Source organism: Acipenser ruthenus, chromosome 42 (genome assembly GCF_902713425.1).
Source record: "Acipenser ruthenus chromosome 42, fAciRut3.2 maternal haplotype, whole genome shotgun sequence".
NCBI classification, from domain to species: Eukaryota; Metazoa; Chordata; class Actinopteri; order Acipenseriformes; family Acipenseridae; genus Acipenser; species Acipenser ruthenus.
The window spans coordinates 9,349,558-9,377,068 of record NC_081230.1 but is presented as its reverse complement, the minus strand read 5'-3'; the positions used below and the strand labels follow the sequence as shown (position 1 = coordinate 9,377,068).

The following is a 27,511-nucleotide window of genomic DNA, read 5'->3' as shown; positions in this document are numbered from 1 at the left end:
TGAGTGAGTGAGTGAGTGAGTGTGTGTGTGTGTGTCTGTGTTTTTCTGGGTCGACACAGTTGTGTTTGCAGGTCAGCTCTAGTTGATAAGACTTCTGACACTGATCTGGCAAAATGGAAAAACAAACAAGTGAAGAATGACCTCCAGCTACAGCATGTGCGTCCGAGACGCAGCACGCGGCTTTCCATTCCCTTGCTAAACTAATTGCCATGCTGTTTGTTGTTTGTTGTTGTTTTTTGCTTTGAGAAATAATTCCTTGTTGTTCCAAAATAACCCGGTCCCCGGTCCCGAGGACTCCGACGAGGCAAACAAACACAGTGACCCCCTCGGGAAACACACAACTCCAGAGAACAGAACACAAGAGTGCAAAGTTCAAGCAGGCAGCCTCGGAGCGAAGCGCAGCACAGCTCCAGAGAACAGGAGACAAAGCGTGCCTTTTCAAAACGACCTTCACTTGAGCTTTCTGATTAATGAACTGCTCAGGGATCGAACTGCGATGCCTCACTGGCCTGACGCAGAACTGCGAGATCGCACTTAAAACATTTCAATGCACTGTCACACACACACATTATATATAATCTCTCTCCGTGTGCATGCATTTAATTAATAGAAATATAAAATACCAAACAAATTGGCTTACACGATATACTTCCTGCTTTATAAACACCAACCCTAACACCTCTACTTGGCCTGCATGTTTAACAGTAGCAAAAACATTGAGCTGTATTAATAATAATAATAATAATAATAATAATAATAATAATAATAATAATAATAATAATAATAATATTATTATTATTATTATTAATTATTATTATTAACACCCCAGTCGGAGGTCTCTGTGCACGGCTGCAGTGGAGGACCCCTTACCCTGCCCCCTCCTCCCCTCCAGGGTTATCAGTGCGGCAGTGTGTTTATAAAACAGTGCCAGGAACAGCGTGAGCGAGGTGACCACACCGCTAAATACAGGGAAAGATTTTTATATATGTAGTCCAGGAAACATCATTCAATGAGAGTGTCTTAGTTATATATTAAAAAAAACACACACACAACGACCAAACTGCTGTAACCCTGTTCCCAAGCCTGCTGTTAAAACTGGAGCCAACCAACCGCAGAATAAACTCTGTGCTCAGATGAAGAGCTGCATCTGGACACAGTAACAGTGAGCAGGCAGGGGGCGCACGCCCTTATAAAAGTGAACTATACGAAAAGCACTGCAAAGTTAAATAAAGCACAGTGAAAGCATGGGTAAGCATTGTAAAAAAAGAACAGAGAGGTACTGTTAAGTATAGTAAAAAAAAAAAAAAAAATCATTTAATAACTGAGTGATTTAAGATCTGGGATGAGGCTCAATCAAGTCATTTGGAACGGACTGGGGGGGTCACGGGGGTCAGGGGTCAGGCACTCACACTCCTTCATCATTCCGATCTCCACGCAGCGCTTCAGACGGCACGCCTGGCAGTGCCGGCGGTTGTCCTTGGTGATGGTGCAGCTGCCGCTGAAGGGGCAGGTGAACATGGCCTTTCGCTTCATACTGCGCCTGGAGGGAGGAGACAGGGGTGCAAGGGGGCCGGTGAGACTTACTGGATTTAACAAGCAAAAGACCCAGACAGGGAGCAAGACACTGCAAAATCGAGACCGGGTTCATGCACTCGATGACTTCAGAACTGCTGTGCCCACGACTTCTTATGCCAGCTGAGCCGAAGCCAGCACGTTTCATAACTGTTGCACACAGTCTGCTTATCCACAGGAAGAAAAAAACGACAAAACAGATTTGAACACAAAGTTCAGCCGGTCGGTCAGGAATACAGCAAGCTTCACCTTTCCTCCCTACCCTTGGCATCTGCATCAGGGTTTGACGTTAGCAGTGCAGGATCAGACCCAATTACAGACATGAAGCAAAAAAAAATATATATTAAAAAATGGCTGCTTGAACCAGTCCAAATCTGCAGAGAGCGGAATTCCTCGGAAATCGCGGAATTCAGAGTCTTCCACAGATTCACCATATCCTGGAGCTACGTCGTCATCCTAAATGAACATAAACAGACCGCTGAAGTGACCTAAAATATATAAAACGTACCTGTTCGTGTTCTACTTCTGTTAAACAGATGTTTTGGACTCCTTGAAAAAAGAAGTAGGGACTGATTAAAGAGTAGAGGCTTTGAAAACGCGTCCCGATAAGAAATCTCATGTGATGTTTTTTGGTTCGACAGTTTCAGAAAGATTTAGCTGACAACAGTGCTTGACATAACAAACTGGAAGTACTTCCCTAATTGTCTGATATGATTATGCTCACTCGAGTTGCATTTTTAGAAGCCCTTATTAACACAAGTACTAAAACACCCAAGAACACGCCCCGCAGAACACACCACAGATACATGTATCTAACCCAGCAGGTTTTTGCATATTTTCCCGCAGATCTGGACGGCCTCTCCTCTGTGCCCTGGGCCTACCTGAAGAAGCCCTTGCAGCCCTCGCAGGTCATGGCATTGAAGTGAAAGCCAGTGGCCTTGTCTCCACACACCCCGCAGATCCGCGGCACATTGCGGTCAAACTCGTCCGCTGGGCTAACCGAGGTACTCACTGCCATTGCTTCCATGGCTGCGGAGAGAGAGAGAGAGAGAGAATTAGGGAGGGACGGACTGAACATAAGAAAGGTTTACAAACGAGAGGAGGCCATTCGGCCCATCTTGCTCATGTGGTTGTTAGTAGCTGATTGATCCCAGAATCTCTTCAAGCAGCTTCTTGAAGTATCCCAGGGTGTCGGCTTCAACAACATTACTGGGGAGTTGGTTCCAGACCCTCACAATTCTCTGTGTAAAAAAAAAGTGCCTCCTATTTTCTGTTCTGAATGCCCCTTTATCTAATCTCCACTCTTTCCAAGTGCTCTGTCCTGCCCCATGATGTTTTGTTACCAGTAACATTATTTTAAAAAAAAAAAATGGTGGTTTTGCTTTCACAAAGGTGTACATTTCCGGGTGTAAAATATAGTACATTAGCAGGAGACTAAATAAAAATAATAATGTTACCCTCCTTGATAGAAGATGAAACTGTCACAGCATTAAAAGCAACTGCTGGACACTCTTTCAGCCAACGGCACTTCATCCCTTCTCAAACTTCAGGCTGCTTTCCAAACACTGCACTACCCCCAGGCTGCTCTGGCCTCTTGCATATCCACCCTGCACGCTGTACCAGAATTCAGCTTCTCAAAGGAAACAGCTACCAATAGTCTTTCCCAGGTGAAAGTTATTTAAAAATCAAGCCCAGCCCAGCAGACAGCAAGTTTTCACAGATTTGGTTAATGGACGGTTAGACCCTGTTGACAGTGGACTGTACTTCACTGTATGAAGTCCCTTTACAGACTCGCTGGCAGAGACCTAAACACCACGGCATTATATTAGAAAGGAAGAGCTCACCCACGCAATGATGAGGGGAGCAGTGAAAATGGTACTTGAAGCCAACAATAAAACAACACACACACACACACACACACACACACACACACACACACACACACACACACACACACACACACACACACACACACACACACACACACACACACACACACACACACACACACACACACACACACACACACACACACACACACACACACACGCTGAGGGGCTGAGCACTTTGCCCCAGTGCTCTGTGCCATTCTATTGTATGAATGGTTACTGGGGAGAGAGTTCAGAGTTCAAAGCTGTGGGTGGGTGAAAGGATTTTCTTTTTTTGTGTGCGAATAGCCTTGGACTTCGTCTCAATGCCGACTCGCTCTGCTTCGCCATTATCCTTCATGGACACAGCTGCTGCTCCAGGTGTACCAGAACTATTTCCTTTACAAATCACCTGCATTGTAAAATGAATACATATTTTTTTTTTTTGGTATGCAACAGAGCTGCAGAGTGCTCAGTACCTGCAAATGCTGTCTGTGTCGCCCATTCACTATTACTTAGCAGTGCGACATCAAGAACAATATACCGCACACCCTGCTGTGCTTAATAAGGCTTTAATTCCATCCAGGGGTTCAGGTAACACGATAAACCAAGAGAGATTTCAATGCCACTTAATTAGCTTCAACAACAAACAGCTCTTTTTGTGACCCAATAGTTGCTGTTTTTTTGTTTTTTTCCCTACGTTGCAGCTTTAAAATTCTGACTTAATATTCAAAAGAACTACCCAGTGACCTATGTGATGTTTAAAATGACCAGTTCAAGATGTGTTACCTCTAAAACAGTTATTAAAATCAGCGTGATAAAATCCCCCTTTTTTATATTTCAGGTCTTGCTTACACAGCTGAAGCATGAAGTCTATAACACCCTACCGCTGCAAGTAGGAGCCATGTGGCGAGCAGAGCGATGCAGTGGCGAGCAGATTTTCACATTGAAGGCGCTCAGCCCAGTCCTTTAACCTCTACGCAATACAAACATCACAAAGGTCAGCGTTCTGATACAGCCGAGCGCAAGGGAAGATAAGCCGTGGAAAGAACACAGTAAAGGAATACCAGAGGACTCCGGATCGTAGCGGGACGCCACGGCTTTAAAAAAAAAGAAATCAGGACACGTTTTTATCGTGCGCATAGGTACACTGCAGCACTAAACAAGGGAGGGAGAGATCTGCCTTCCATTCAAGTCCAATGTGTGTGCACAGCCACAAACACAATCCTGCAGGAACCACTGCAGAAAAACAGCTTGGCAAGGAAGCTTATTGAATCCTCCAGCACTTGGGAACTTTACAGAAAGAACACCCTAGGCTAACTCAATAGCAGTAATATTTTAAACCTCAACTTGCCCAGGACTAAAACTTTGCAATTTTAATTTGGAATGAACTTCAATTTCAGCTACAGTACACTAGATTAGTGTTGAGTGGAGTTCTCTTTCCTATACTACTAGAGCGCTCTGCAGTGCTGAGAGTGGAGTTCTCTTTCCTATACTGCTAGAGCGCTCTGCAGTGTTGAGAGTGGAGTTCTCTTTCCTATACTACTAGAGCGCTCTGCAGTGCTGAGAGTGGAGTTCTCTTTCCTATACTGCTAGAGCGCTCTGCAGTGTTGAGAGTGGAGTTCTCTTTCCTATACTACTAGAGCGCTCTGCAGTGTTGAGAGTGGAGTTCTCTTTCCTATACTGCTAGAGCGCTCTGCAGTGTTGAGAGTGGAGTTCTCTTTCCTATACTACTAGAAATACTAGTTTTATACGTATGTTCCCCAAATAAAAAAAATGTAATTAAAAATAAACAAAAATACTGGGTGATTTCAAAACACCATAGAAAAAAATAAAAAGGATAGAAACAAAAATTGTAGCATCATTCATTAAAAAAAGCTCCCGATTTACTCTCAAAACCAGCTGAATTACAGCCACTGTCACCAAGCCCTTATTGTTCTGTCAATGTGGTTGTCTGGGATTTTTTTTTGGAAATACTGCAAGAAAACACCAGTGACAAACTAGAAGCGTTGGCTGGGAACCGTACAGAGAGCAAGCAAGCAGTTTCCATTCGCCCTGTACTGGGATCCTTCCTGCTGCCCACGGTGTGCTGTCTGCAGGGCAGGGGGCTGGTACAGCACAGGGCTGCATCCCACTGGAGTTTAAAAAGGTCTCTGGTATTAGCTATTGTGAGGGATGTGTGCACTTCAAGTCACAATGAGAACTCGCTTTTGAAATCGCCTTCCTGGGACCACGTTGATTTTTAATTGGTTTTGCTGTTGTATATTATAAAATTAAAAAATCAGGGGTATTGCTCACAAAACCACTTGTTTTTCAGTCCCGAGGCACAGAAGAAATGATTAATTCAGCACAACATGTTGCAATACAGTAACCCGACTCTGAAAGAACCAGCTGCTACCTTTAAATATGTAAAAGACCATACGAGCGAGTCACTCTGGAGGTCCACGCAAACACTGTCCCAGCTTTCAGCCTTCAGTTTTTGTCCTGTTTGGAAACGGTAAAATGAATAGAGCATCCCTGTTTTACAGTTGCTTTCACCAAACTGCATCAGTGTGCTCAGCAAGTTAAAACAGCAAAGCAATCCATTTGGCTGTGTTAGCGCCATTCATTATAATAGAAACACAGTCTTATGGGTTATTTGTTCAGAGATTCCGATTCTGTGTAAAATCACATGTTGAAAAGGGAACTTTTTGTTTCTCCCTTTTTGTACACTGAATAAGATTAGATAAGAATAGAAAGGAAACAATAAGTGGTTTTGATCTGCAATTTCATTTTGAAACCACGATTGTGTTTTTATTATTATTATTATTATTATTATTATTATTAATTTCTTAGCAGACACCCTTATCCAGGGCGACTTGCAATTGTTACAAGATATCACATTATTTTTACATACAATTACCCATTTATACAGTTGGGTTTTTACTGGAGCAATCTAGGTAAAGTACCTTGCTCAAGGGTACAGCAGCAGTGTGCCCCACCTGGGATTGAACCCACGATCCTCCGGTCAAGAGTCCAGAGCCCTACCCACTACTCCACACTGGAAACAATGCAACAGCCAAACCCACAGCCAAACTTTTTAAAATGTTCAGAGACCCTAAAAGAAGCGGGTTCTGTTATCAGAGCAATCGGACCTTGTTTCTGTATTTCACAACCAACAGAGACAGACAGCGAGTTTATCAAAGTCTGTCTATCAAGGGCTCCCAAACCACAGGAATTGGGTTGTGTAAGAGAACTGATTAGAAACACTACCGTCCACCGGCTTCTCCTACCTTTATAAAAGGCTCTGGACACCCAGGTATTGCAGGTCAATACTCAGTGCATTGCCCTGCTGTGTTTGTCCTTTTTTATTTGCAGTAATCCTGGCACAAGTGCCCAGCACACACACACACACACACACACACACACACAGTCGCTCGCTCTGTGTTTTTCAGTTTTCCCTTGCAGCAGTAAGCAGATTGCTTATTCGTGTGATATCCTTGCTGTTTGCTCAGCACTGGGACTCTCCGATAGCTGAGCTGGCTCTGGTTAATGTTCAACCACCACAGAGGTGAAAGGGCCGAGAAGGAGAGAGAGGAGAGTTATTTACGGTTACAGCAAATTACAGCGAAGCAAACCGAAAGCTCTGGAAAATGCATAGGCAGAAGGGTGGATAAAATTAAAAGGCAAAACTCAAAATGATGGTAAATGCATGGAGTTGAAAATGTATGAAAGTGTTGGCTTGGAAGAAAAAATATCGAAAAAAAAAAAAAAGTGCCTGGCTAATTAAAGACTGGAAAAAATAAATCTCTTTGAAAACATGCAGTGATGTCCGCAGAGCAGGTGAAGTACAAGGCTTCCACACAAAAACAATCTGTACTGCACAGCACAGCCTGCCTGTCACCTGTCCAACAAATCAGATTCTTCAGAACGCTCAGGGACACTTCATCCCTTTATATTTGCTCAAATTGTTTCTTTTCCCCCAAACAAAATGTTCAACCGGTTTTTATTACCAAGCTATTTCTCGTCTGTTCTCGCACAGTCCGTGCAATGTTCGCTATTTGCTTTCAAACACTGGAAAGCAAAAATACCTTGGAAATAAGACAAAAAAACAAACAGGGTTAAACGCTTTACATTTTTTTTTTAAACTGTATAAACAAAAAAATAAAACAAAGAGGCAATCTGGTTTTTTTTTTAATTCCCACTGCGCTGCTTCCCAAGGTACAGCGCTCTCCAACCCGTCACTGCTGCAGAATTATCCCTCAAAAAGGAAGAAAATGAGAAATCTGGAGTTGCTCAATTATAAAGTGATAAATATACTTTCCACTTTCCTCATAAAAATCACCAGGAATAGATATAAGACTCCTGTTGCCTAGCAGTTTCCCCCACTCCAGGTTTTACTACAAGCTTGATTAGCCACAGTGTATAGGTCACAAGCTCAGGTGTGTCTTATTAAACTCCTAGTAAAACCAGGAATGAATCAAACTGCTATGCAAAAGGAGCCTTATTTCCATCCCTAAAAAAAATCACCAACACAAGGCTTCTGTATCCAACACTGCAAGCAGAACTGCTCAGATCAATAGTAAATGTTCTTCCAGCAATTTGAAACCGATTTCGCTGGCCGCCTTTCAGAGGCATGCTAGGGGCGGTTTGGGGGCTCAGCAGCCTGCAGCTCTGCGTTTTCACACAGCGAGCCTGGCAGAGCTCCAAGGAGATTTTTTTTTACAGTGCTGTAAAAAAGAACTTCACCCCTCGGACTTTGCCCACCTTTATCAGAAATCCGACTGATGGTTGTTTTTTTGACAAGCCTAGCCAATTTCCTCTGGTTTCATGCAGGCTGGAAAAAAATAAAAATAAAATGAGCCAATTTTCCATTCAAACTGCATCGACTGCACTGATCAAAATAATTATTTTTCCACAGAGGTTTTCAAACCTCTCTCGTTACCTCTAGCGTAGTACTGCTGCTGCTGCTGCTGCTGCTGCATACGCACTTGCAGGTATCGTGCCAAACTGAGTTTGCTGGGACTACAGGAATATCAGGTTTCACAAGCCGAGATATCCATTCGCGATACAGCACCACAGTCAAGGGATACAGCACGGGAAACCTGCCCCTCCAGCTCTACAGACTGGCCACAGGGCAAAGTCAGGGAAGGAAATAAGACTCCTGTTGCATAACAGTTGCATTCCTGGTCACACTACGAGTTAATAAGAAGACACACCTGAGCTTGTTACTCATAGACACACTGCGGCTGATCAAGCTCATAGTAAAACCTGGAATGGGTGACACTGCTGTGCAATAGGACTCTTATTTCCATCCCTAAACCTGGTCTGGTCGCAACATCGCCTTTATCTTGTTGCTCAGGTGAGCGGCAGTACGAATCAAAGCTGTCTCAGCTTAAACAGAAAGCTCAGATTCTTAACAATGAAATATTTTTCATTTTTGCAGTTTTTTTCCCCAGCCGAAACGCTCCCTCCCTCCCTGATCTGTCCAGTTGCTTCACTTTTTTTTTTTTTTTTGTAATGAATCTAACAGGTCTAAAAGATGAATGCAAAACACAAACAAAAAATGAATTCTCTGCGTGTTTCCAAAATACAGAACATTCTCTTTCTTTCATTCTTTGATGGTTTTTGTGTTTTGTGCAACACAGCGTTCCTGATCCGAGCCCCGTGGGACTAAACCAGAGAGACGGGGCAGTTAGAGCAGCGACAGGGCAATAAGGGCAGAGACAGGGCAATAAGGGCAGAGACAGGGCAGTAAGGGCAGAGACGGGGCAGTAAGGGCAGAGACAGGGCAATAAGGGCATAGATGGGGCAGTTAGGGCAGAGACAGGGCAGTAAGGGCAGAGACAGGGCAGTAAGGGCAGAGACTGGGCAATAAGGGCAGAGACAGGGCAATAAGGGCAGAGAGTCAGTCTGAATAGAAAGCCCTCTCATCTGTTGTGTTTAGTTTATAAGGTGTACACTTCAGAATGCTCCAAGTTACCTTACATCTCTGTTAGTAACTCTCCCTGCTGTATGCACCAAGACCAACGGGACTCTTACTAAAAACATAAAAAAAAAAGAAGCAGCACAACTCAAATCAATGCAAACACCATTAAAAAAAAAATGAAGAAATACATTTTCAAATAAATAAAATGCCTTTTGCATTATTAACACGGGGTCTGTGGTCCAGTGCGGTGGGTTTTCCCCGTTTGGGTTCAAAGTCATCATGTGTTGCTGTACTAGCACAACCCTCCTTCAGCTGTGACAGAAGAACATTGCAGACCCTGCATAACGCCATCTAGAATATAGAGGCAACCCCTGATACTGATGCCATACAGGCATCGGGTCCTGTGTGAGATGCAAGCAGATGTGCTTAAAGTCAGTGTGCCCAGAGTAAAAGCACAGCAAAGTGTAATGAAGCACAGTGAAAGGCTGGCAAGGCCTGGGTAAGCTCTATAAAAAGAACAGCAACGCCTGGTAAAAGCTTATTAATATACAAAGCAAACCAGGATAACACTATGATAAATGCATAACCATAGGAAAAGCAATTGGGGGGGTGGGGGATGCAAAAATAAAGTGTGAAACTTTTACAAGGGTAGAAAATAACTTCCTGAAAAACATCCACAGCAGCCTGCGCCCCGTCTCCAGGACGCGGACAGGAATGCAGCACAAGCTGCCCTGGATATTAATAGACGCACAGCAAAGGAGATACAGTTACACAGCAGAGTGGACAAGCCCGCTTGCCCTGCCCCGTGATGGCTCAGAGCGGAGATCTGCTACTGAAAAGAGCAAGGAGCCACGAGAGACAGGTCCCATCCCTGGGAATGCTTTTCCCTCCTTGGCTGCTTTGATCTCTTGCAGTGTTGGGATGCACAGCCAAACAAACGCTGCTTGAAAACAAGTTCCAGTTCCTTCATACTGTATAACAGAATTCATAAAAAGGATCGTATCAAAAAGATAAGCCTTCAAAAGGAAACCAAACGCTGCACTCCTTGGAAGTTTCCAATAATTTGTCTTCGTTCTACCAATCGGGTGCAGAGCTCATCGTTTCTCACCATGCTGAAAACCGAACACTTCACGAGCACTGCCGGTCCGTTTCCAAGAATAAAGCCACCTTGAGACCTTTAAATAGTGCATGAAACAGGAAAGGGAAGAGGCATCGTGTATGCATGAGCAGCTCAGTGTGACCACATCTCACACGCAGAGAGGGCTCAGACACAATCTCAAACACACATCAAGCCATTTACTCCACAAAAAAAAATAAGAATTCAAATACAGCTGAGGTATTAATGTTATAAAGCTGGAATTTCAGATCGTAGGGAGTGGGGGGAGTTACACATGAATTAGTGTTGAAGAACACCCCCACACCCCCACACCTGCACTCAGATTACAGAGAGCGTACCCTTCCCTTAAGGTTGCTGTGCCCTCAATTTTAACCTTTAGAACTCCGGAACCTTGCCGATTGTTCGGGTCCATTCCACACAACGACAAATCGCTGTTCCGACGTTCCAAAACGGAAGGGCCAGGAACCGCGGGTTCTCTTACTAATGCGGAGGCTGAGATGAATATTTTAAAACTGAACAGAGCAACTTTTCTCCCCCCCCCCATTCAATTTGGAAATGAGCCAACAAGAAAGAAAGAAAGAAAGAATGAATAAATGAAAGGGTGTCGGGTCTCGCAGCGTACAGGCGCACGCCTCAGTGTGGTTTAACTGCTACCAAACAGCGTCATCAGCCACGGAATGCAAGCAAGTTGCATTCATTACATATTTCCAACACTATTTCAACGGCTATTTGTTTCAACAGCAGCGTGGCTAAACCTCCCGCCACACAAAGCAATACTACACAGAACTTCAACAGCTGGAGTGTTCTCCAAATCACAAGAGAGGCAGAGTTCAGAGCTGTCATAACCCGTGACGCTGCAAGGAGGTTTCAATCGGGGCCAAGGGGAGACTAGCACTGAACCCATTGCGCTTGTGACCCAATATATTTCCATATACGTACGTACCATCATGTAAATCCGAAGACACTATAAAATTATAAAGCAGAAGCCGTAATAGCAAAAAAGAGTTCATTCTATAGGGTGATGATGCAAAACTTTTGGCCAGAGCTGTAACATGATATACAGATCTTCAGACTGCAGAACTAAAAAGCCCTTGAGAACCTGCTGTCTCAGCAGTATACTTATTCCCCTGTGTTCTCTTAATCCTTTTCATTTGGTTCATTTGGTTTGTGCTGATTGAGGTACTGGTCAGGCACAGCGTAGAGCACAGGGCTCTGAACCGCACCAACCTATTCTAAAAGCCTCTTCAAGAGCTCCGTTTCCAAAAAACAAACTCCAGGTTTAATAAACGTCTGCAAAATCCATATGAATCCATTTACCACTCGTGACGCTGTCTAATCGGGCACCCTCGCGCACAGTAATGAAGTCTCGGGGCACGCGATTGCTGGATGATGTTCTCTGTGCACGAACCCCACTACACACGTCATACCGTAAAACCAAATACAGCAGAAATATATATAAAAAAAGACTGGACTGGACTGGATGGGCACTGTGCTGTATGGACAAGCTTGCCAGAAGCAAACAAAGTGTTGGTGTCGCTGTAAAGCATATCACAAATGACCAACTTACATTTCGTGAAATAACGCAAAAATGTCCGGACAATCGGACACTCCCAATTTCTGCATCACCACTGGGTAAGACTGCATCCAGAGGTAAGTAAAAACTCATGTGGTGTGGCACGTAAAGCACGCGGTTTCAGGCAAGCCGGGGCAGAGGAGACTGCACATGTGGTCTGATCGCGTGATAAACAGCCAGCGATCTGTCCATTAACTCATCCCAGAGGAACAACGTCACAGAGATTCCTTGGAAAAAAAACAAACAAACAACAACACTTTGGAGAAAAAGAGAGAACAAAACAAACTCCGAGGGAGAGCGTGTTCAGAACCTGAACACACAGACACACACTGCACAGAGCAGGACAGGCCTTGAACTCCCTGACTCTGCTGTGACGTTACTGAAGGCAGGATGAAGAAGGCATTGTGACACACTGAGATTCCTAATGGGGGTCTTAGGGCACTGGGTTTTTGAGGGTAACTAAGCGTGCACGGAGAGGCTCGACAAGACCCCATTAAGATCCGTGCTTCGTCTTTTCTTTAATTCTTGGAGGCTTGGGGGTCCGGAGGTCCAGGAGGTCCCCGGTTCAATCCCAGCTCACAGTCACACTCACTGTGTGTGACTATTAGCAGTCTGAGACCACCAGCTCAGCAAACCACACACAAGGTTCTTTAATCCCGCAGTTTCGTAGCGCTCCACTCTAATTTATAGTGCTGCTGAGCGACGGAGATGCAATACCTCAGGATCAATAATTCTGTGGAAGTGGCTCTTTGGCAGCGTCCCCAATCATTTAACATGCTATTCCAGTAAACATGCAGCAAAACGAAACCCAGCGCCCTGGAGCTGCTGAGATCTAGCCTGTGGTTCGAGGTTGAGCAGCTCAATTAGCAACACAAGCTCTCCAGCCTTCACTCATTTGTTTAATTTAAACATGAATTCCCAGACGTGCCTCCATCACAAATAAACACTTCATCTACGTGTGTCCCAGCAAGGGAAACAAGTTAGCAGCTCAGAGTTAAAAGAATTACTCTAGACCCAGGCTGAATGGACTGCAGTGTCCTTCTAAAATGTTGCTGTATCTGTGTGAGACACAGAGATATATTATAATACCAGACTTATTTATGGTTTTGCAGCTACCTTGGGGATGGTGATAACTAGCGCCGGGAGCAACACGGCTTTTTCATGTTTAAATATCGTTACCAAATTTCAAAAACATATTTATTTTTTTTTCATTTTAAATTAGCCTTGCTGGAAAACATGCGTATAATTCACACTGTTATTAAAAGTAAAAAAATAAACTTAATTCTTAGAAACCAGAACTCGTGCAAGAGCAGGGGATCATGCCTGATCTTTAACACGGGATTTTACTAAACTGGTATCAAAGGTCATACATTTTTCCTATTTATCTATCTTTTTTAAAAATCACTATTTCAGCTGAACACGGTGTTGAAACAGAGATGCAAAATACTCTCAGTTCATAAATCATTTTACACGCAGCATTCCACACAGAGGAATTCTGCAAAGATAAAATAACTTATACACACACACAAAAAAACCTTACTGTAGACTCAAGACTTCAAAAAGCAAAACCAAATTCAAGACATTGTCTTTGACTTCAGAAGACATGGTCACTATTATTATTATTATTATTATTATTATTCTCTTCATCTAGCCCAGGAGTGTCAGGCTCCAGTCCGAGGACCGCAGGGTCTTCTGGTTTTCATGGCAACTTAAGTCCTCAATTAACATAATTGATCTTATTTGTTCAAGGTCTTTTACAGCTGATTGCAACAATGCATTTGATTCCAGGCACACTACCTATGAAACATTTTGAGGCCTGGAGAGAGGTGTTAAAATGAGTCCAATTAAAATCAAATAATCAGACCCGTTAAGTAACGGAGAGCTCTGGGTGGAACGAAAGCCAGAAGACACGGCGTCCCTCTCCAGGGGCTGAGTCTGACACGCCCGATTCCAGCCCTTCTGATGTGGCTTCCACTTGCCATCTTTACAGTGCAGCAGCCACGGCAGCTCAGAATCCCGTTTTAACAAAGCGCTCCCCCTGCAGTGGGGCAGAGCGCTTGTGCCAAAAATGCGATCGCGCAGTTAGCGACGCAAGCGGGCTGCAGCAGAAGACAGCCAGCCTGTTGGGGGCGAGTTTGGGGAGAGACTGGGAGAGACGATCCTGGGCGTGAGAGCCCTCTTACTCTGCAGTAGCTCTGGATAGCTCACTGTCCAAAATTAGGAAGTTTGTTTCCATATGGAATTTTTTTTTTAAAACCACATTCCGACAAAAACAAATTGCCTCGTGGCCGCTGAAAAGTTATGTTGTGCTCTGGCAATAAACATGCTTTCAGTGCATCTCTGTTGGAGAAGTCTGAAGATGTTTTTAGAATCTGTGTGGTGTAGTGGTTAGAGCTGAGGGATTGGGTGGGAGCTTAGCCTAAGTGTTAGGGTTAGGGGGGGAGGGAGGGAGGGACGGAGGCAGTATGGTCGCTGTCTGATCTTTAATACAGTTTTTTACTCCGTACAGTACAGAAAGACACCCAGACTTACAGGATTCACACAGTCTGCATTCCCATAAGTGTAGCAGCACAGACACACAACCCCCACCCCACCCCACCCCACCCCACGGTACTGTTTTCACAGTCAAACAAATGTAGTTACTGAACTGTATGAGAAACAGCCAGTCAGCCACTTCGATTCTAATTACGCACATTATAACCTTTAAACAGGATTTTTGCACAGAAGTCCAGCATTGCAAAATACGTTTACAAAAAAAAAAATCCCCTTGAGCCTACAACTCTGTGGTCGATTAAGCTGCTCAATATGGAATAGCGAATATTAGTCAGGGTGAAGATATGACTGCAGAAAACCACTAGACATGCACACAATCCTCACTCAAGCACCAGGACAGGACTGGCTATTCTGTGCGGTACTGAAGAGCCTTCTATCTTCGATGTGCACATTTTCACATCCATCTGATCATTATTATTATTTTATTTATTATTATTATTCACTTCCAAGAGGACCTCGTTTGTTTTACGTCTCATCTGAAGAACGGAGCACAAGGAGGTTCAGTGACTTGCTCAGGGTCACACACACAGGGAGTCAGTGGCTGAGCCGGGATTTGAACCTCCTGGTATCAAAGCCCCTTTTCTTTAACCGCTGGAGCACCAAGCCTCCCTGCACATCGTACTGTACTGTTAACTCTTGGGGGACAGTTTCAGGATTAAAAAGCGAGCAGTTTCTAAAACCACAAACTCACAGTTCAGAGAGACACTGAACGCTGCTGTTTGACCCACTCCTCCCTCCATTCAAACAGTCCCTAAATAAGAAAGAAATGCTTCAAGTTCAGAGAACCGAACCACGGAAGACATGTTTCTGAACACTGCAGGCTTGAAGACTAACAATCGCACGCATTTGACTGTCCAGACGACTTCCATACCTCACAACGGGCCCCTCTTAAGACAAGCTCATGTTCAGAGTGAGAGAGAGAGAGAGAGAGAGAGAGCGAGAGAGAGAGAGAGAGAGAGAGAGCAAGAGAGAGAGAGAGACAGAGAGAGAGAGAGCGATACATACAGAGACACACGTCTGCAAGAACTGTGTAAACAACCTTCCAGACAGATTTACTAAACCTCTGCTCCAGAGCAAAGCCCATTACACCCCACCTACCCCACCCTAACTACAGAACTTGCTTAGCAACTGTAGGTATGTGCAAGTGTTAAGCCTTTCAATGTTCTCACGTTTCTGAATTTGAAATAGAAATTCAGAAGCATTAGCACACATTATATATATCCTTCATGCATTATGATTGCAGAGAAGGTTGGGTGTTTGCTATTGGCATGCAGAACATCCTGTGTATGGAACAGTACAGAGATCAGCATTATGAAAAAATAGTGCTCTACAATTAAAAAGTGTGACCGTTCAAGCTTATATATATAATGCATATACCCAGTTTCCAATACTCTCAATACCTCAGAGCAGGTACTAACCCAAGCTTCATTGCCATTGAACTGAAGAAGTTCTCTATACAAGTGAAGGGCTTGGTGTGGGCAGCGAGAACGAACGACCAGACGCCCACTGACGCACCCAGACTCTCTCTCCCAAGAGCGCGTGCTCAAGAACGTCCTGAACTAGTTTGATCGCATTAGGAGAAGACCACACCTCTCTATCCCTTCCAATGCTTACCGGTCCTGTGCTTTACCATGCTTTCGCTTTGCTTTATTACTGGGGGGGGGGGTGTTAAGAGGAAGGTGAATGCTGGAGGCTTTCCAGGATTGAAGGACGTTTTGGTTCTAGACAGGGAGCTTCAGAGCTATGTCAAAAATGATGAGGATGCGGCGAGCCGGTGCAGATGCTGCTCTGCATTCCAGGTCAGTACATTCTGTTTCTAGAGCGTGCAAAGCCGGAGGGGTGGTTCTGCCTTATCCAATAGCCTCCAGGCTCCGACGAAGCCCCTTTCAAATAACAACGAAACTCCCCTTCAAGTGGCTATAAATAAACAAGGCTCGCATTTATCAGCAGGCCTGATTAACCCATAAAAGACTCCTGTGTGTCAAGGAATCCACTATCTGTAACACATCCCCCATCGCCACAGCTTTAGACTAACAATTAGAGCCTGGATGAGCATGACCATGATGCACTTCATTGGATCTGCTGCATGGAAAACTGCAAAGCGTGCCACGCGCACGTACGGACGACAGCAAAGACGCATCGCAAACAAGAGACTATTACCTGCATGCAAGGACAGATTACCTGGGCATAGGGACAGATTACCTGGGTATAGGGACAGATTACCTGGACAGGTTTGACAGACAGCCGGTCTTCGGATTGTGCCCACAACAGGGGCGGCTGTGAACCTCGTTCCTTATTCGTCAGGCCATTCTCATGCATGTGGTGAAACTGTTCTCTCCAGTCCAGGCAGGGTCTGCTGTGAAACGCAATGCACAGCTTCCCCCAAGTGACAGGGGGGCTTCCAGGACTGGGTAGCACGCGGTCAAGACTGCCTCGCAACAACATAAACAAACTGAACAGCCAACAAGTTCGTGGTACGTCGCCTACACTACGAAATAATGCACACCAGTAAAACCGATCACTTTGGAATCAATACGAACGAGATAGGACCTAATATTCAGACAGACAGAGAGAGAGAGAGAGAGAGAGAGAGATTTAGCTTTCACTTAGGTTTTGTAACAGTACTTACAAATATATATATATATATTGCTGGGCAAAATAAAACTTAGTATCGACTATGTTTGTTTAGTTTAGTTTTTTTTGTGACTGAACCGCGCAGACACTGTTTCCGACTAACTTTGGCACTGGGTCCGGATCATAATGAACGCAGCGTTGTTTAGCTTTGAAGTTGTCAGATAATTTAAACATCAACACACACACGCACACGGCACAGGACACTTTGAAATACAAGTCTTAATGCTGTGTGCATCAGCGCGCAGGTTGTGATTTATTAAATAAAGCAACTGACCTGGATTACAAGCATGACCTTCTCTTGAAGTATATATGGAGTTGATCCTCAAACGCAATCCCTCGTCCTCGTCTTCAGTTCTGCTTCCTGTGTCTTGTATTTTTTTTTTTTGGTCGCGATTTTCAAAACGATTCTGTCGGGTGTTAATCGTCTTCTTGTGCAACAGTTTATGAACTAAAACAGTAAATAGTAACAGTAAACAGTAAACAGTAAATACAGTGAATGCACATAGATTTTTTTTGTTTTTTGTTACTTTAAAAGTACGTTTTTAACGTTGGAGGTATGCCAATATATTTCTGCGGATAAACCAATCGCAAATGACACGTTACTGTTGCTGTCACACAGTATATAGAGCCTGTCAAACGCCGACAGCCTGGTAATAATACAGAACCAGAGAAAGCGACAGAAGGGTCGCTACTAGTACTGAACTACCTCAAAAACAACGATTTATTTTTACATATATATATATTTTATTTGTAACTTCGATATGTATTTTTTGGTGGAACTGACAAGCCGCAAAAAAAAACAAAACCGTGTGTCAAAATGCCTCTCCAATGCTAAGCTAAGCTAAACTACGCTAGCAAACTGGTCTCCAGTTCAGCTGACCAGCTCGGGTCTGCTTGCAGCCCCGGACTCAATTTCTACTCGACCCTCCGTGTACTGCGTAGTCTCCCGGGTTAACCACACCCTCGTTCAGCCAATCCAGCTTTGAGTAGCTCTCCGCCTCTCAGTCGCTTATTGGCCAGATGTCTTTAAAATCGAGTTCCAATTGGCTGCCGTGCGCGCCAATACAACGACGCACATAAACGCCCCACCAGTAGAATTCGGGGGTGTGTCATGACGTCATTGGTATGCTGGCTCAGTAAACAACCTGAGTCTGTGCGTCATGACTTTAAGAGAGTTAATAAAATACTGCACATAGCCGTACAGTACCTGCTTGAAGAGATCCCTCAGCCCCATTCCCCGTTTCCCTGCAGAGAAGGCTCTTCTCCCCTTGCTAAAACTGCTTCCCTGTACACCAGATCAGCCAGCCCGCACTCCACACATAAGCTGTACACGTGTGTGTGTGTGTGTCTGTGCCTCGTTTAACGCAATGAGACCTCGAATATCGCCTTGGAAAAGCGTCCTCTTGTGTTCCCCGTGTCAAATACACAGCAAAGCATCTTCACACTCAGTAAACATGGTGAATGATTCATTTAGAAGAATGTGCGTCTTGCTTTCATAGGTAAAAAAGAAAGTGTGTGGGTGGGGGGGGGGGGATCTTTCAAGGACTATGACAAAATGTTCTCATGATGACAGCAACTGCTTAATACAAAGCACTCCCACTCTCTCTCTCACACACACACACACACACGTCTGTACAGAGCCCCAATGTCTCTGTGTAATAACGCTCTGAACAAGCTGCAGTTGTGGCTGCTTTTTGAATGTGCCAGGGTTCAGCACAGGCCAGGGCTACTTGCGGGATTACGGTGGAATAGCTGAACTTGTGAACGACTGCTGCACCAGCTGCCAGACACGTCCCCTTCCCTTTGTCGAGTTAACTGAAGCAGGGGCTGCACCGGTGCTGGAATACAGGCGGCTTTTCCTTGCGTGTCCAGCAACCTGCTTTTGTGTCCAATGCAAAGTCTGCTCCTCTAAGGCAGTGGTTCTCAAACTGGGGGGGCGCAGAATTTATCCTGGGGGTGGGGGGGCATTAGAAGGTTCAGGGGGAAAAAAAATGACCATCTAACCTACATATATATATATATATATATATTATATATATATATACATGCTGGCTCTCATCACCTCCGGTCATTCCCCTAATGTCTGTTCTTTCTAAACTAACCAGCTCTTGATCCGAAGTTAACCTTTAATTGAGTTACAGCACTGGCTTCAGACTCCACGTTAAGTGCCACGTTTATGGCAGCATTAGAAAAATAAGGCACAGTGCTTGTCACGCTGCAGCGCCACAGCCCAGAAATAACTCTGCCTTGTGCAACATTATCTCTTCTGATGAGTCAACGAAGCTGGGCTGCAGGCGGAGGGGTTGGCGTTGGGTGGCAGGTCGCCCTTTACTGGGGCACAGCATGGTAAAAGCAAACTGAAGTAATGCAAACGTAAAGAGAAGGTAAAATGGTAGACACCACTTTCACACTGAGCTCAGAGAAGAACAAGAGGGGAAACACTGCATGGAACATCCTACCAGGTGAAGCAGTAAGATCTCCAGGAACATTTACAAAAAAAAAACGACTAGATTCTGCGCTTTTAAATGAGTCCGTTCACCACTGGGGTCACTTTCTGTTGTTTTCAACCCTTTCTCAGTAATGGGCTGCCCTCCCAGGACACGTGCAGGCTGATCGACTTAATCCAAAAGAAATCCATTTGCACAGCAGAGCGAGAGGGAAGATGCACCCTGGGTTTCAGCAGCTCGCTAAGTGATCGTTCACTCCACACTAACTTAATAACTTCCACTCTGCCTCCGTGTGTCATTCGTTTTTATCAGACCTTCAGGTGGCCTGGACATGTGTTTGTGCTGCCCGGGGTTGTCAGGAAATCGGAAAATGGATCAATGCAATAAAAACAAGTTGTTTTTTTTTTTTGTTTTTGAAGGCCATTCTGTACCTATTGGCCCCCAGCAGACACCTTTATTGCATCACGGAGCGCGGAGTTCCGAGTTCCGCTGGCTCCGCCTGTTTAGAATGTGCTGTGCAGACGACAGCGTGACACAGAAAGCATGGCAGCTGTGGGAAAAACTGAATAAAACTCAGCAAACGGAACTGAAAAAAGGTTGCAAATTGAATAAAAAAACACAATAAAATTCTCTTTATGAATCTGGTAACTACTGTATAAAGTGCTGTGCAAGGAATACAGGTCTTATGTGTTGCAACACAGCAAAAAAAAACCCACAGTGAAAGCAAGCATTCTGTTTGCACCCTTTTTAATTTCAGCACCGCTTCAAAGCAACGTGCCTGAACAGTCAGCCTCCTAAAAGCTCTCTGGAGTTTCATGGGGCTGAGAGAGCCGAGACAAACAGAGGGGGGGTTATGTAACCGGAGAGGAGGGAGGGACCCAGGTTCTTTTGGAAAGAGCTCTGGACAATGAACACAAATATTTGAAAAAAGAAAAAAAATGAAAACAGGTTTTGATGGTCTGGCTGAGGAGCTCAGTGTAAACAAACAGAACAATACTGGTCAGGAGCGTGTGTGTGCGTGTGTGTCAGTATCTGTGTGTTTCTGACGCGTGTGTGTGTGTCAGTATCTATGTGTGTGGGTGTGTGGGGCGGAGGGTAATTACGTTAGGGTTAGGAATCAGTAGACTAAACAGGTTAAGAGCTTACAAAGACAGATTTTCGTTTTTTTTTTTTTTTTTTGGCAAGATAAGTTGATTTAAATACCCTGAGGCTGCAACATCTCACAATGATGTTCAAAGCGATGCCCGAAAAATAAGCAGATCAGCAGCCGCACTGTGAGGGATCTGGAGGGGACATGGCAAAGCTGACTGTGCATTTCTCCCTCTCCCCTCATTAGCTTTAGTCCTGTGGCATTTCCACTGCTCCCACGATCACTGTGCACTTGAAGTGTTGAAGTGTAAAGTACCAGCACCACTAAAATAAGGAAGCAATTCAAATGGTGGAATTCAGAGTGTTACATGACACAGTGGTGTATGATATTACAGTGACATGATATTTATTGAATGTGTCCCCTGATCTTTATGGGTGCAGTCAAACTGAATACAAACGTTTCATGTTATTTACAGAGAAAGGAGATACTTGTCCATACCGGAACACACTGGAAATTCCGGTTTGCCAAGCTTTCTGTGAAGGCGAGCGAGGGAAGAATGAACGTGAGTCGCTCAAATACAATCACCTGCGACACAGCACCAAACGATGCAAGGGACGAGCCTTTAGTGTGCTGGACTGCCTCTCTCTGTCTCAAAACTGGTCTGGAAAACACCAGATTGGGGCTTACACTGAACACGAGAAAGTTTAGTAACAAGAGGAGGTCGTTCAACCCATCGAAGCTTATCCAGTATGAAGAGGTTTGTTGCTGGTTTTTGTAACAATCCTTGAGAATATCTTCCACCCATAAGAGGGCATCCCAAAACCTTTCTGCTAATGCATCGACTAGAGGCTGGAGTTTCAGAACCACAAGCATTGGGAAGCCAGCACACCCGCGCGCAGCTCCTGGGTTTCTACAAAGCAGGGATCCTCAGAAAGCCACGTAGTGGCTGCCTGTGGAGCTGACGATGTCACTGCTCAGCTCCAGAGCGTCGAGGACCTGGCGCAGCGCGGCCTTGTTCACGGACCGGAACCGTTCGGTCACGCTCCTGAAAACAGAGAGGAAGTGACAGCCCTGGTCAGCGTTGTGAGGCAGCTTGCAGTCTGCGAGAATGATCTGCCGAGTCACTCTCAGAAGTTCCTGGTCCTTCACTGTGACCTGGTAGACTTTCACCGGGTAGCATTTTTTCACGAAGGCCAGACCCTCTTCTTCCAGTTTCTGAGCGGCGTGCGTGAAAACGTGGCGCACTCGCTTCGCGTTAGAGGCGGCTATTTCGGCTTCCTCCTCCGTGGGGGTGCTCTCAAGAGGGCGGCAGGCCACTGACACCAGAGAGTCCACGGTCTCCAGATCCTGTAGACTAAACGTGGACACTTTGCTTTCCCTCAGGAACTCCCTGAGCTGCTCCACCATCAAAGCCACCAGCTTGCTCAAGGTCAGAGGTCCGTCCGAGCCTGTGTCGCCCGGTCTCTTCCCAGCGCTTGAACCCAGGCAGGGCTTGTCGTAATACTTCCTGTAGAGCCGCGGAACCTCCCTCATCCAGGAGATCTGAACTTCAAGCGTCGGGTCGTCCACTTTGCAGTAGGAAAAAGCCGAGACTTCCATCTGCTCCCTGTAAGTTTTCACGCGTCCTCTGGCACGGATTAGGTCCCCGAGCTCCAGGGTGGAGCGCTCCTGCAGCTCCTGCTGCTGTCTGGCCATGGGCAAGCCCCCGACGGACTGACCCGAGTCGGAAGCCTTATTCTGCCGGCTGTTTTTCCAGCAAAAGCACTTAATGACTCCAGTGCCGTCGTCCACTCCATAGCAAATGAACTTCTCCCGTTCCTGCTTGAAGACCACAGCTCCCAGGATTTCCACTTTGGTTACTGGATGCGATTTATAGAAATGAATTTTTCGACCTAGTTTGGACGGTTTCAGTTCCAGAATGTCTTTGATATAAAGTTTGGCAAACATAAAGAAAAAGGGATCCAGCCCCCATTCTTTTGGAGGGGGCTCCTCTTCAAAATCCATCCGGACAAACTCTTAAATGCGGGCGCACTAGCTCTGTGGTGAAGAAAAGAGCAGTGCTAATTATTATTATTATTATTATTATTATTATTATTATTATTATTATTATTATTAATTAGTCATTTAGAAAATGCTTTTATCCAAAGTGACTTACACAGACTAGGGGGTGAACTATGCATCACAACTGCTGCTGCTGCTGCAGAGTCACTTCCAGAACCTCGTTTGTTTTACGTCTCATCCGAAGGACGGAGCACAAGGAGGTTCAGTGACTCGCTCAGGGTCACACGCAGGGAGTCAGTGGCTGAGCTGGGATTTGAACCTCCTGGTATCAAGCCCCTTTCTTTAACCACTGCAGTTAGAATAGACTTACAATGATCCGATCCTTAACTGGCAGTTAACACACCCAGGGGCTGCAGCACAAGGGTAGATAGACACCCGTACTCTGTACTGAGAGTTCAAACTGTTTTCTGATCTCGGAGTTTACTTGCAGATGAACTTTCCAGCAGGAGAGAGAAGCCTGGACCCTCAACATGACCCTGCAGGGCAAAAAAAATAACTGATTATGAGGACAAGTTAGTTAACCCATTAAGTGCCATTGTCCTCGTTTAAGGACAGGCTAGTCATTTTGCTTCATAAAGCCGAATGAAAGCTGTTGAATAACGTGACGTTAACATATTGAATTACACACCACCGCTTTTTAGCTTTCCCAGATACTTAACAAACAACTTGGGAGATTTCGAAATCTAACATGAAATACCGTAATATTTACAACAATGGCTTTTTTTTTTTGGCGATATCATTTTGTAGTTTCTTTGCTTACATGATGTTAAATAAATGATCTAAATTATGCTCATATACAGTATTTTTTTTAATGAATGTCTTAATCATAAGATTCTTGGCCATGCAAAACTGTCAGTCATAGTTCCACTCTGCTGCCCCCTGCAGGGCTGCCCCGGCGCTGCAGGTCTGGTCTGTGCTGGCAGTGCTCGCCTCCCACCGTCACTGGACGTATAATTCAAGCATGAGAAATGCGCCATGATGAATGGTAAACAGCAGGAAACGTGTTTTATACGCTGTGTTTGTAATACTATCATGCATTCACAACGCCGTGCCTCACATCCACGACTGAACATGCTCCCGTGTGATTGGCTGCTGGCCTGGGCTCCCCTCATGTCTTTTCTGTAGGATTTGGCTGCATGGTATCTTTCACAGTAACCCTAACACACGAACAGCCATGCTGGACCACATACAAGATACAGGAGTCGATCTATATTGGAATTATGTACCGTCATGTTAGAATTCGGTTTTGATAAGACGACTCGCAACCGGTATATATTTGAATAAGAAAACATTAAAAAAAATAAAAAACACACGTTCAAATTAACAGAATAACTTGTTTTAACTAAATAAACCAGATTGAGACCATAAACAAATACACCTTTTTTTTTCTTCAGGGAAATATCCCATTAAAAACATGCCGAGATGGATAGTACATGTCAAAACTAAAACACGAAATTAATGACAGCGCTATATAACTGATTTATTTCTAAATGTTTTGGAAAACGTGTATCTATTATGCAATGCGGATGAATAAGATCAAATAATTTAAATACAAATAAACACAACATTACCCTGACTGGACTTTCTGACTTCTTCCACAGTACGTTACGCTACGCGGGCTTCCTCGGCCAATCAAAACAAAGAACACATCGTATTGAGGCATAGCTCTGTCATTGGTTGAACACAGAAAAGGCAGGTAGCCTGTTAGCCAATGACTTGGCTAGAGATTGGGACAGTTCCGAAGCCTGCCCAATTAGAATCGGAAGCGTTTTAAAACTTTTCTGATCGTTGTGAATTTGATGTTATGTTTATTATATATATATATATATATATATATATATATATATATATATATATATATATATATATATATATAAACGACGCTGTGATCCAGCAGATATAGGTCTTTGCACTGAAAGAAAGCAGCTGCACTCCCTCAAGGTCTGTCACACTCCGCAGCTTCCACTAGACGGCGCTCTAGACTAAGGTAGCTGTGCCCTCGCTCTTCCCGTGCTAGAAATAGGAGATGACGTCACCTCGCGTCGTGCGGTACAGTGTAATCTGCCGTCATAACGTGCTTATGAATTACACGTGTCGCATTGGTTAACTTGTATAATTCAGACAGATCTCTTCCTTGTAATGCAGCGGTGTGCTTCTGTATCAGAACACCCCATTGCTTCTGTGTCAGAGCACCCCATTGCTCCTGTATCAGAGCACCCCATTGCTTCTGTATCAGAGCACCCCACTGCTTCTGTATTAGAGCACCCCACTGCTTCTGTATCAGAGCATCCCACTGCTTCTGTATTAGAGCACCCCACTGCTTCTGTATCAGAGCATCCCATTGCTTCTGTATCAGAGCACCCCATTGCTTCTGTGTCAGAGCACCCCATTGCTCCTGTATCAGAGCACCCCGTTGCTTCTGTATCGGAGCACCCCATTGCTTCTGTATCGGAGCACCCCAATGCTCCTGTATCAGAGCACCCCATTGCTTCTGTATCAGAGCACCCCATTGCTTCTGTATCAGAGCACCCCACTGCTTCTGTATCAGAGCACCCCATTGCTTCTGTATCAGAGCACCCCATTGCTTCTGTATCAGAGCACCCCATTGCTCCTGTATCAGAGCACCCCATTGCTTCTGTATCAGAGCACCCCATTGCTCCTGTATCAGAGCACCCCATTGCTTCTGTATCAGAGCACCCCATTGCTTTTGTATCAGAGCACCCCATTGCTCCTGTATCAGAGCACCCCATTGCTTCTGTATCAGAGCACCCCATTGCTTTTGTATCAGAGCACCCCATTGCTCCTGTATCAGAGCACCCCATTGCTTCTGTATCAGAGCACCCCATTGCTTCTGTATCAGAGCACCCCATTGCTTCTGTATCAGAGCACCACACTGCTTCTGTGGTTTTGATTTGTTGCGCGGATGAAATCAAACCACCGGAACTGAAAATCTTAGAAAACAGGCAGATCAGCGACTGTCTAATTTATTTCACGACTTGTTTAATAGGCCACAACATGGAACTGATTTGAAACGGTAAGAGAAAAGGAACACATACAGCGCAAAGTGGTCGCATATTTTTTTACTCACAAGTGCATATTGTTTATGTGTTATTCTCACACCCGGAGGTTTATGCTTATAAATGATATCAACCACTGATCTTCAAGTGTTCCGATACATTTGCACACAACTGTACATCACGTGATGGCACTGGAGCTCTTTGATTGGCAGCAATGTAGACCAATCGGCCCTATCAATGGGCGGGACCGGTGAGGTATTCGAAACCCCGGATGTGCCTGAACACGAGTCTGCAGCCCTGCAGCCTGTGCAATTGCGTTACTGTAACACGCCGCTGGAATTACAACAAAACCAAAAAACTATCGCACGACTGTCTATAATATATTCATTTTAGGAAACAGTACGGGTGCACAAGCAAGTATTTAGTTTTTTAACCTGGAAGGTGAAGTCTACAGCGGCAAACATACATTCACAGCGAGGAAGTGTTGGCTTTAATGACGTAGGCCTCGGTTTTACTTTCAAGTCCTGCCGTGAGACTGATGTAGGCGAATTCATATATATATATATATCTATCTATATATATATATATATATATATATATATATATATATATATATAAGGTTATATTTGTATAGCTTCCACTCTGAAGTCAAAAACGGGGGAAAAACTGGGATGCGGTGGTTCATTCGAGCGCATTGTGTGTGTTCGTGTTGTTGTGCAGTTGATTACCCGCATGTCGTTGGGAAGCATTGCGTAATGTCTATTTATCTACATTTTTTAGACTCGGATGTGTTTCCCTGCAGCAGTTTTAAATGCATGTACCGAAGGTGCGTTGGTTTTTAAGTGTACTTTGCAGCGCGGTAGCAGGTACCCGGTCCCATGGTGTAATGGTTAGCACTCTGGACTTTGAATCCAGCGATCCGAGTTCAAATCTCGGTGGGACCTCAAAATTTTTTTTTGCTGTTCGTTTTAATTTTTATGGTCTAAAAAATTAATAGATTAATAAATAAGACTGTATTTTTTAATTGCGCCTTAATTTTCAATATTTTCGAACGCACAGCACAGTACCGTAATCAATAGTCTTCCCAGCTGTCCCTGTTTTTCATGGATCGTTCCCGGTTTTGAGGAAGATGTCCCAGGATTTCAATATCCTTTCCCAGGACACTAAATATCCAGTTTTTGTTAATGTTCTGCTTCCAAATCCATGCAGATTAAACCGCAAAACCAGTCCCGTAATCTTAGAACAGCAATATTATCTTTATAGACGCACGATATTAATTGATGGTCAATTCTATAATTGTAATACGAACACTGTCCTACTACCCCTTTGAAGACTGTTTCTAGAGAGTTTGTATACGCTTTACCCGTAATGACCGCTCTTCTGTTCCGCTGTCCCGATTGGTTGTACCTCAGTTACACTTTTTTTATTTCAGTTCAGTTCGGAAACTCGCCGGTAGGGGGGAGTGTTTGCTGTAATTTCCAGCAGCGGACTGACATAGCGTGACTGTAAACACAAACACACACACGCCTTCTGCCAAACCTTGAGTGCATTTTGATCACACCTATCCCCCCTAGGAACCAATATTCAGGAACATTTGTAGCCCCTTTTATTTATTTTTTTCTGCGACAAAGTAATCTTTCCATATTGGTCTATATCCATGCATTTGCAACT

The 27,511-nt window shown here is 44.5% G+C and overlaps 2 protein-coding genes and 1 non-coding gene across 4 annotated transcripts in view; 1 reads left to right on the top strand and 2 right to left on the bottom strand.

The window, feature by feature from the left end:
- Positions 1 to 18,241, bottom strand: part of LOC117962563 (vitamin D3 receptor A-like) — a 29,352-nt gene extending 11,111 nt beyond the window's left edge. The window contains 3 exon segments of the mRNA XM_059011501.1: positions 1,410 to 1,540; positions 2,454 to 2,601; positions 17,500 to 18,241. Of these exon segments, the coding sequence (XP_058867484.1) occupies positions 1,410 to 1,540; positions 2,454 to 2,599 (277 nt within the window). The 5' untranslated portion in view covers positions 2,600 to 2,601; positions 17,500 to 18,241.
- A 2,586-nt stretch (positions 18,242 to 20,827) lies between these two features.
- Positions 20,828 to 27,192, bottom strand: LOC117401013 (CST complex subunit STN1). 2 transcript variants are annotated; one of them, XM_059011545.1, is made up of 3 exons: positions 26,908 to 27,192; positions 22,918 to 23,299; positions 20,828 to 22,799 (listed from the first exon to the last, which is right to left on the bottom strand). In XM_059011545.1, the coding sequence occupies exon 3, from the start codon at positions 22,764 to 22,766 to the stop codon at positions 21,690 to 21,692; it is 1,077 nt and encodes a 358-aa protein (XP_058867528.1). In that variant the 5' UTR covers positions 22,767 to 22,799; positions 22,918 to 23,299; positions 26,908 to 27,192; the 3' UTR covers positions 20,828 to 21,689. The 2 variants fall into 2 exon arrangements, with proteins under 2 accessions (XP_058867528.1, XP_058867527.1); XM_059011544.1 differs by lacking the exon at positions 26,908 to 27,192 and adding an exon at positions 24,395 to 24,510.
- trnaq-uug (transfer RNA glutamine (anticodon UUG)) lies at positions 26,713 to 26,784 on the top strand. The gene has a single exon. It is a non-coding gene; the product is annotated as a tRNA-Gln (tRNA).
- Positions 27,193 to 27,511: the final 319 nt, after the last annotated feature.

Bases quoted from the DNA above. Each gene is read 5' to 3' on its own strand.
- LOC117401013 (XM_059011545.1), bottom strand. From the start codon at position 22,766: ATGGATTTTGAAGAGGAGCCCCCTCCAAAAGAATGGGGGCTGGATCCC.